The 11316-nt window shown below is 32.7% G+C and overlaps 1 protein-coding gene across 1 annotated transcript; it reads right to left on the reverse strand.

Annotated features, from left to right (window-relative positions):
* Positions 1-869: 869 nt before the first annotated feature.
* Positions 870-8967, reverse strand: LOC139509689 (helofensin-3-like; the record flags this gene model as incomplete). Its single annotated transcript, XM_071296234.1, has 5 exons — positions 8875-8967; positions 4653-4793; positions 2550-2648; positions 1922-2023; positions 870-986 (listed from the first exon to the last, which is right to left on the reverse strand). Coding segments are annotated over exons 1-5 (508 nt in total), but the record flags the coding sequence as incomplete, so codon positions are not given.
* Positions 8968-11316: the final 2349 nt, after the last annotated feature.

Consider the following 11316-nt stretch of genomic DNA (forward strand, 5'->3'; position numbering starts at 1 on the left):
ATCCGAAGTTATTAATTTGTCTCTATAGAAAGACTTGAATGAGTATATCCTTAGGCAATATGAATGTTGCGGCAAATGTAGTGTTAAAAGACCAATAACTGGAATTAAAATCCAGATAATTTTCTAAATCAAAATAGTCTACATTCATTCATTTTGAATGTCAATTCCAATAAGAGTAATGTTGTTCGTTTTAGAATACCTTCTCACATGTTGTATCTAACTATGGAAATAATACCGTTGAATACTTTACTAGTTATACTTCATGAAAATGACAAATCAAAAGATTATACAAATCGAAGGTGCTTCTTTTTGCCAATCATTATCTTAACACTAATGTACAGTTATGAAGATCGAAATTCAAGCATACTGGAGAAAGTTTATGATAAATAAAAATTGCCTTACAAATACGAAATATGGTAAAAACGATATGAATTATTCAAAATGATAAACGCCAATTATATTAGATGTAGGCCCTGACAAATTAATGAATACTATTGTTATTTGTATAAGTAACTGGAGTATCAAAAAAGAAGATTGATTTGCTTACCGTTAAAATATTAAAGCATCCACCTACCTATTGAATTAAGGTGTCAATCTTAATTACAATGCATGAGCAAACAACCAAACAATGTTGGCAAGCAAGACATTTAAACTCATGGATTGCACGCTTTAATATTTTAACTGTAACATGTTTAAGTCATTTCTATTATCTACTCATTCATATCAAACTAAAAAAGCTAAATGTGCCTTATCTGAATATCATAATTTTTAATTTTATTTATAAAAGTATATAATTCAAAGTATACAAGACATAAGTCAATCAAAAAGACATATATATTAATATTCAGAATATTATTTACGATACTTACAGGGTTTACAGCATTTGTAACTTGGTGTTGCACAAAATCCATTTAAAAATCCACCATTACAATCGTCTGCACTTGCAAATTGGCAAGTTCCTTCAAGTAGCTCACATGGTTTATCCTCTATAACATATATATATAGTCAATGCATTTAAAGTGAATACTAACTCTGTCATGATGCTAATGTTTAAAGTCATAAGAAACCTCAAATTAAAAAAAATAATGCATATGTTATTCTATAACTCAATGGATAGTTTACATATATATAGTTCTTTCTAAAGAAAATTCTTTAATCTATTCATATTTAGAAGAAGTTTACTTTATTTTAATTGTTTCCTTTCCAGGAAGCAATTCCCCCCCCCCCCCCCCGACATATTTTCCGTATGCAAAGTGACCTCAGTGTGACCCATCTCGTAAAAATCCGGTGATCGCAATACGCATGGATGTCCTTAAAATAAACTATTATCTGAATAAACACGTGCTCAATTTCCATGTTTTTTTGTTGATTTATTGATGATTGTTGACAAACAGGTGACAATCGTTAAACTTCGGCTTCAAAACACGAACTTTAATTACCTGCCATATTTTCACAACAACACTGACCGATTGAAAAAAAAATTGACGATTATACGAAATTTATGCGAAAAAAATGAAAAATTCTTGAACAGAAGACTAAGTTTATGATGGTTGTATGAATTGGTTCAAGAATTGGAAGAACATTATTTTTCACCGGTCACTCGTTTCTTATGACTTTAAAGAACCTATACTTTTTAAGTAGCTACAACTGAATAGCCTTCGTATGTAGCCTGTCAGTACACTAAATCGTTTAAAATCTACCATCTCATTTTCATTATCAAAATCACACTAAAATTGCTTTCTTTACATTTATATATTCTTTTCAGGTGGGAGCGCAGATATAAAGATACAGCCATTTTTTTCGTCAATAGCATAATGAAAGTATACAGAAGTTTTTATCTTCCTATATTTCATTGTCTCAATTTTGTTCGCGCTATCCCTCTCTCTCTCTCTGTTTTCTTATCATGTATAGTATAGCTTACTGTTACAGCACTTATTTCCGCCACAACATTCGCCTACTTCGTGAGGGGTTTGTCCTTCACATACGCTGGCACATACTCCTCCTCCATCTGCACACCAATCATCTGCAATTTGAATATATAGCTTTACTTAGACTATCGTACATAAAAAACAAAAACTAAAGCATTGGTCAGGAAGTCAAGGAAATATTATTGTAAGAGAGCTTCTTGTTAGCATTTTTAGTCGTACGAAATGCGTCCTTCAACAATGAGCATAACCTTGTCAGCGCTTCAGGTCTTACTTTACATGCATGCATATGTGTACCAAATTTACCCTGACGACGAAGTCGGTATAATTCAAGTTGACAACATGCATACATAGCTAGAGATATATCCTGTTAAAACACCTAACCACACTTCAATAGAATGTATAGAGGCAGAGCTCTATCATACTGATACGTCACACATGACTTGAGAGTTCATTTAATTCCGACTGTTATTCCTGTTGCTATCTGCATGTCTTTCTGACATTTACACATGTATCCACATTAGTTATAAACAATATAAAGACGTGCGTATGTGTGTGTGTATAAATATTTCAAAAAGATTTTGCTTTGTTTCAGTTTAGTGAAGGATATTAAAATTAACGTACCATCACATGCTTCTCTACAACATTTTTGACCATCGCAACAGGTTCCACTTTCAAATCTACCCTCGGTACATTCACCCTCACACGTGCAAGCGACATCATCTGTTAATTAAAATAAAAACAACTCTGTTAAAACCTTCCATAGTATAGTAATCATATTAATATTTTCTAAAAGTTTACTCCAGAACTAAAATGTTAGAAAAAGAAAATTGAAACACAAAACGTAATTTACTGGTCTACTCGAGCATGGTTTTGTATCAAATCTAGTGTCAATTGACTATTAATCCGAATTGTTTATCAAATATAAAGTCAATGGATTATTATTCCGATTAATCTATCAAATCTAGTTTCATTGGACTATTAATCCAAATTGTTTATCAAACCTAGTGTCAATTGACTAATTATCCGCATTATTTATCAAATCTAATGTCAATTGACTATTAATCCTATTTTTTTGTCAAATCCAGTGTCAATGGACTACTAATCCGAATTGTTTATCAAATCTAGTGTCAATGGACTATTAATCCGAATTGTTTATCAAATCTAGTGTCAATGGACTATTAATCCGAATTGTTTATCAAATTTAGTGTAAATGGACTTTTATTCCGAATTGTTTAATCTAGTGCCATTGAACTATAATTAATCTGAGTTGTTCATAAAAACTAGTGTCAATGGACTATTATTCCGATTTGTTTATCAAATCTAGTGACATTGGACTATTAATCCGAATTATTTATCAAATCTAATGTCAATGGACTATTAATCAAAATTGTTTAATTTAGTCTTATTGGACTATTAATCCGAATTCTTTATCAAATCTAGTGTCAATGGACTATTAAAGGAATTGTTTATCAAATCTAGTGTCAATGGGCTATCAATCCGAATTGTTTATCAAATCTAGTGTCAATGGGCTATTAATCCGAATTGTTTATCAAATCTAGTGTCAATGCGCTATTATTCCGAATTGTTTATCAAATCTAGTGTTAATGCGCTATTATTCCGAATTGTTTATCAAATCTAGTGTCAATGGGCTATTTTTCTGATTTATTTATCAAATCTAGTGTCAATGGACTATTATTTCGATTTATTTATCAAATCTAGTGTCAATGGGCTATAATTCCGAATTGTTTATCAAATCTAGTGTCAATGGGCTAATAATCCGAATTGTTTATCAAATCTAGTGTCAATGGGCTAATAATCCGAATTGTTTATCAAATCTAGTGTCAATGGGCTATTATTCCGATTCATTTATCAAATCTAGTGTCAATGGATTTATTCCGATTTATTTATCAAATCTAGTGTCAATGGACTTATTCCGATTTATTTATCAAATCTAGTGTCAATGGACTATTAATCCGAAATATTTATCAAATCTAGTGTCAATGGACTTTTATTCCGAATTGTTTATCAAATCTAGTGTCAATGAACTATTAATCCAAATTGTTTATCAAATTTAGTGTCAATGGACTATTAATCCGAATTGTTTAATCTATGGTCAATGGACTATTAATTCTAATTGTTTATCCAATCTAGTTTATTCGTTGGATAATTATTCAGATTTGATTCTTTTTTTAATTCATGCTTTTATTTAGTTCAGTGAAGTTTATCAAAGATCTTTAATCGATTAACTTAATGTGGTTTCCTGTATTGCACGAACATCTTATTGTTTGAAACTTTCTTATATAAAATAAGAAGATGTTGTATATGATTGCTAATAACTCAAAGATCCGTTGACACCAAGATTTTGCACTTGAAAAAATTGAACACTTTCACTCGAATCGGTTCGAATAATCTGGCGGCATAGTTGTTGGTTCGATCATACGACTTCCGAATTTAAGTTTGTATTGCATAATTAAGGATGAAGTCGGGCCAGGTATAATGTTCAAAGGTTGTACATACTTTTATTTAGAAGGATGCAGTCGGGCCAGATATAATGTTCAAAGGTTGTATATACTTTTATTTAGAAGGATGCAGTCGGGCCAGATATAATGTTCAAAGGTTGTACATACTTTTATTTAGAAGGATGCAGTCGGGCAAGATATAATGTTCAAATGTTGTACATACTTTTGTAAAATGCAAAATAAATAACATTTATAACAATTTTACCTTTACAGTCGTCTATACAGCAAGATCGATGTGCTCCACAACACAGACCTGGAACTTTAGTTTGACTGCTGCAAGTTTCTGCTGTACGTGTGTCGAAACAAAAACCGTTGGCTGCAGTGCATCTTGTGTCTCCACCATTTCCTAAAAAAGAACAGAAAATAGTTCAAACAACACGTTATGTTGATGTCACAGTCACTTGAAAATAAAAATTCTTTATAGTTTTGTAAACTATTGCCTCTAGATAAACAAAACTAAACCAAAAAAGGATAGAATATTAAATTGTTCGCGTTAGCTTGTTTCAAATCCAATTATTTATGACGACACGTTAGCCTTAACTCAAATGACTAATGATATCTCCGTGGTAAATACAGGCAAATTGAACTCTGTATATGACTGACAATATCTTCACAAAATCACTATTGATTCTACTGTCCGAAACCCCATACTGGTCAATATCGACAGGACAACACCATAGTCAATATTGACGACAACATCGTCATCATCATTTTCGACCGACAAGACAACATCCTAGTCAATATCGACAAGACAACATCATGGTCAATATCGACAAGACAAAATCATAGTCAATATCGACAAGACAACATCCTGGTCAAAATAGATGAGACACCATCATAGTCAATATCGACAAGACAAAATCGTAGTCAATATCGACAAGACAACATCCTGGTCAATATCGACAAGACAACATCCTGGTCAATATAGATGAGACAACATCATGGTTAATATCGACAAGACAAAATCATAGTCAATATCGACAAGACAACATCCTGGTCAATATAGATGAGACAACATCCTGGTCAATATAGATGAGACAACATCATGGTTAATATCGACAAGACAAAATCATAGTCAATATCGACAAGACAACATCCTGGTCAATATAGATGAGACAACATCATGGTCAATATCGACAAGACAAAATCATAGTCAATATCGACAAGACAACATCCTGGTCAATATCGACAAGACAACATCCTGGTCAATATAGATGAGACAACATCATGGTCAATATCGACAAGACAACATCCTGATTAATACCAACAAGGCAACATCATCGCTAGAGCACTATTGATTCCACTGTCCCAAGATAACAACCTGTTCATTATCGACAAGACATTATCATAGTCAATATCGACAAGACAACATCCTGGTCAACACCGACAAGACAACACCCTGGTCAATATCGACAAGCGACATCCTGGTCAATATTGACAAGACAACATCCTGGTCAACGGATTATGCAATTATTTTTAATGATATAAGATAGAATTGTTATGCTTTTTTTTACTAATATATATATTTGTATGATTCTTAGAATGAAATTCAAAACAGTGTGGCTGTGCCTATTGATTGACACATTAAATTCATCCATTGGCTGGGACAATTTAGGTGAACGTTTGTATGTAACGACCACTGCACACTATGTACTTTTTAAAGACACTTAAACTATGGGGTCACCAAAGGTTCACAACACCTTAATAAAGTAATTCGAAAAATTAATCAGAAATAACACGATGTGTTAATTTATACTAATTATATAAATCAAACATAAAGGTTATTCATGATTAATTTTTCGAATTATTTTATAATTAAGAAACCTTTGGTGACCCAACAGTTTAAATGTCTATCGTAGGTACGTCGGGAACAGTGGTCGTTACAGACAAACGTTCACGTAAATTGTCCCAGTCAATGGATGAATTTAATGTGTCAATCAATGGCCACAGCCACACTTTTGAATTTCATTCTATTTGGCTGTCGTTATAGGTTACAATACACCATTAGATTTTATGGGCGCAGCCATTTTATGAGCATAACATGGTATTCAGAATTAAGAATATGACTAATCCTGATTGGTCGAAATGTGCGACCACCCCCGTCTTTTTTTTTTATTAGAGACTTCGTGCACTCTGCTTTATACAAAAGGCAAAATAAAAATTATTCCGTAGCCCCAAAGGCACTGAGATGACTTTTCAACGCTAGGACAAGACACGTTTTTTTAAGGGCAAAATTGATAGGCATGGGAGATAAGTACAAAATACGCTAAGAAAAGCAACGCGAACCTATATTTTTTGGACCAAAAAATACTGTCATAATAACTTTTCTTTGATTCTAGCAAGGTTTCGTTAAGAAAATCAACTTTCTAAAGTCTGTATCTCGAAAAAGGCTACCATTGTCGCCTATGGGAAAATTAATTGTTTATTTCAATCTATACATCTTAGATTTGAGATGATTACATTAATATTTATATATGATGTTTATCAATATTATTATGTCAATTATCAAAATCATTGTGTTAAATTACTTTGCTCTTCATTGGCCCTTTATTTGGAATAGACATTTTTGTATCTTATCTTATCTTATGCATGTACAGACGATGAAAACGACAATCCTCATTTGTTTGAATTTAATAATTAAAATACTTTACTAGTCTAGCACAGTTAACAATAAATATAAGAAAAGTATATATTTACGACAAATGCAAAATGTCACTTATATATTTTATAAGATAACAGATTATAATACATCTGAATAAATTCTTTGAAAATGCTATTTTTAACTCGTATATATAAATGAAGGAAACTAGACCAGTGAAGCCCAGAAAAGATAGACTGATATGCAGCAAGATAAACAATCTTAATTTTAAGTCATTAGTTTGATTCAAATAGTCCTATTTCGACATACACGTTAAATACAAATACAGCAATTACATAAATTATGTAGTTTGATTCAAACAGTCCTATTTCGACATACACGTTAAATACAAATACAGCAAGAGAAAACCGTACAATTCAACCAAAGAAGAACTGGATCCCATTCAAATCTCATATTAATAAAACAAAAACGTAAATGACAATAACAAGTTTTAAAGAAAAATCACAGAATATAGAAAACGAATAAGAATTGTTTTAAGGCAAAATTACTATAGATAAATTGCAAGTGAATAATTCGACCTCATTGAATCCGAATGTATGTGAACTTCAATTAAAGCCCCGGCTCAGCTAGAGATGGATAACGCATGATATGTGCGTGTGTTGGTTATAGAAAACAAACGAATGTCAACATTGGAAGTGAAACAAGGTAAACATAACAGATATCATTCTTATGCTGGTAAAAACGTTGATTTAATCTATGATATAAAATTAAATAGACCTAAAAAATCCAATTGCACGATTTCACTTTCTATTCATATCTATATCTAAATTTATGTTCATATCGCTTATCATATATGACCATCAGAGGTGTTCGGAGGTCACCTCTATAGTTAATTCAAAGGCTACGAAACAGGTGTTATGCAAGTTTCAGCGAGCTATAATTACTCATGTCGATCCGAGTACAAATAGAGCTGATATTTAAAGACACTTAACAGCTATTGTCCTTATCCTGATATTATATTTTTGACATGTTTATCCATCTCAATCGCTGATTTCATTTTTGAAAAGAGGATCCCAAATTGAACTGTGACGTAAATAGTTATCAAAGGTACCAGGATTATAATTTAGCACGCGTTTCGTCTACATAAGACCAATTAGTGACGCTCATATCAAAATATTTATAAAGCCAAACAAGTACAAAGTTGAAGAGCATTGATGATCCAAAATTCCAAAAAGTTGTGCCGAATACGGCTAAGGTAATCTATGCCGGGGATGAGAAAATCCTTAGTATTTCGAAAAATTCAAAGTTTTGTAAACAGTAAATTTATAAAAATGACCACATTATTGATATTCATGTCAACACCGAAGTGTTGACTACTGGGCTGGTGATACAATTATTTCACATAACCGTTAACTCGCAACAGAAGAAGGATACCAGGAGACAATATCTAGTATACGTATATCGCTTCGTGTTATCTATACACCGGTATAAGAATAGTAGAAAAGTCGATTGCAGGATGAAAAGATCTAAAATAGCAGATTTACATGATTGTGTTGATTATCTTAATACAATTTATTCCAGCAAAAATGTGTGTACTGAAAGCAGTCATTATGCCTCAACACAAAAGGGCGATACACGTTCAAATAGGCTGGCTATTATAGAAAGAACAGATGTGGTGTGATTGCCAATGAGACATGTAGTGTCATTATCATCTGGAAATCTCAAATAAAACAAAAATCAAATTGATCACAAAACTTATCAATTAAAAAAAGAGCAATAGCATAATTCGTATAACTTTTTTGAAGATAGCGAATTAGAGATTTCTTACCTGAACAACTAGCAACCAGCATCAACACAAGTAAAAATGTTGTATACATCTTTCAGAGATAAGCTGCAGAACTTTTGTGTGTTTCAATTGAAGGCGTGTAAATGATAACCTAAACTTGGGGTGTAATGTTTAAATAGTATGAAGCAACAGATGCCAAAAAGGCTGACTAGTTTAAAAATCTGAAGCGTAACGTAGCAGTATACAACAGATGCCAAAAACGCTGACTTGTTTAAAAAGCTGAATATTAAATTTTACGAATAAATTTGAAAACAACATATGCCGAAAACGCTGACTAGATTGAAAAGCAACATACATACAAATGTGGCAACATATGATACTGCGAGATGACAAATTATTAGAGATGTAAAAGAAACCTGTTCGTGTTTATCTTTCCGTTAAATATGATGACGACTGGAAAAATATGTTGCCCTCGCGAAAACTTTTCTTAAGCAAAATCATTCTCAAATTTAAAACGCCGGCGTACAAAATGTACAAACGTTCGTTTTTTACCTAAAGCAGATATATTATTGAGCTTCAAACGTTTGTAAAGGACGAAAGTTTCTTGTTGGTCAATCACGATGTTCCAACTTTCGTATACTATCCAAAGTAGATAGGATATTGAGCTTCATTGTAAATAGAAAATGTTCATGTTGTTCACTCGTGGGTAAAGAGGGATGTTGACGATGAACAAAACTTTGTAGAGGGAGGCGTTGAAGATGAACAACAATTTGTTAAGTGAATATTGATAATGTACAAACGTTAGAAAAGGGATGTGTATTGATGATGTACGTACGTTTGTAAAGTGATGATGTTAATGATGTACGTTTGTAGGGGGGGTGTTGATGATGTATAACCGTTTTAGAGGGGTATGTTGATAATGTATAAACGCGTTTGTAGGGGGAGGGGGTGTTGATGATGTATAATCGTTTTAGAGGGGTATGTTGATAATGTACAAACGTTTGTAGGGGGGTGTTGATGATGTATAATCGTTTTAGAGGGGTATGTTGATAATGTATAAACGCGTTTGTAAGGGGGGGGGTGTTAATGGTGTATAATCGTTTTAGAGGGGTATGTTGATAATGTATAAACGTTTGTAGAGGGGTATGTTGTTGATTTATAAACGTTTGTAGAGGGGTATGTTGTTGATAATGTATAATCGTTTTAGAGGGGTATGTTGTTGATTTATGAACGTTTGTAGAGGGGTATGTTGATGATGTAAAATCGTTTATAAAGGGGTATGTGGATGATGTAAAATCGTTTTAGAGGGGCGATGTTGATGATGTATAAACGTTTGTAGAGGGGCGATGTTGATAATGTATAAACGTTTGTAGATGGGGATGTTGTTGATTTATAAACGTTTGTAGAGGGGTTGTTCATGGTGTATAAACATTTGTAGGGGGTTGTTCATGGTGTATAAACGTTTGTAGAGGGGGATGTTGATGATGGATACACGTTTATAGAGGGGAATGGAAATGATGTACAAACGTTTGTAAAGGGGAATGTTGATGATGTATAAACGTTTGTATGAGGATGATGTTAAAGATGAAAAAACATTTGCAGAGGAAGGATGTTGGTGGTGTACAAACGTTTGTAGAGGGGTATATATGTTGATAATGTATAATCGTTTGAAGAAGGACGATGTTGATGTTGTACAAACGTTTGTAGAGGGTATTTAAATGATGTACAAACGTTTTCAGAGGGGGATGTTAATGATGTATAATCATTTGTAGAGAGGAAATGTCAATGATGTACAAACGTTTGTAGAGGGGAATGTTGATGGTGTAAAAACGTTTGTATAGGGAAGATGTTGATTTGAATTTCATTGATGTACAAACGTCTGTAGAGGTAAATTGCAATGATGTACAAACTTTTGTAGAGGAGAGTGATTTTGATGATGTACAATCGTTTGTATAAGGGTTTGTTCCGTGTATGTCCATCATTAGTGTATTAAAGTTCGTTTTCGATTCAAAAGCAAATACGATATGAGCTTCAAACGTTTTTAAAAAGTAAATCACAAAAATACTGAATTCTGAGGAAAATTCAAAACGGAAAGTTGTTTGTTCTTCCCTGACCGGGATTTGAACTCATGCTACTCGTCCTACTCCCTTTCCTCGTCAGTTTTAATCTAGCGTCGAGACTAGTACATGATATATAAGGCACATTGAAATATATACATGTTTATATCCTCAAACTTAAAATGATAAACATGCATGTAAGTCACTATAGGGGTATTGGTTTTCGATTAGGTTAAGGTTATGCTACTTTATTTCTTACCTTATTTTCTATTCTAGTGTCTGGTCTTGTTTCAATTATAAACGAATTGAAGAATCTCCATATTAATGTAGCGACAATAGTTATCAGTAGCCTACTCTTTGCAGACTATGAAAATCGAAGGAGAATCACATTACATGTTGAATGTTGCCAGTGAATTTGTTTCAAAAT

The sequence above is a fragment of the Mytilus edulis genome, unplaced genomic scaffold, assembly GCF_963676685.1.
Source record: "Mytilus edulis unplaced genomic scaffold, xbMytEdul2.2 SCAFFOLD_553, whole genome shotgun sequence".
In the NCBI taxonomy this organism is placed as follows: Eukaryota; Metazoa; Mollusca; class Bivalvia; order Mytilida; family Mytilidae; genus Mytilus; species Mytilus edulis.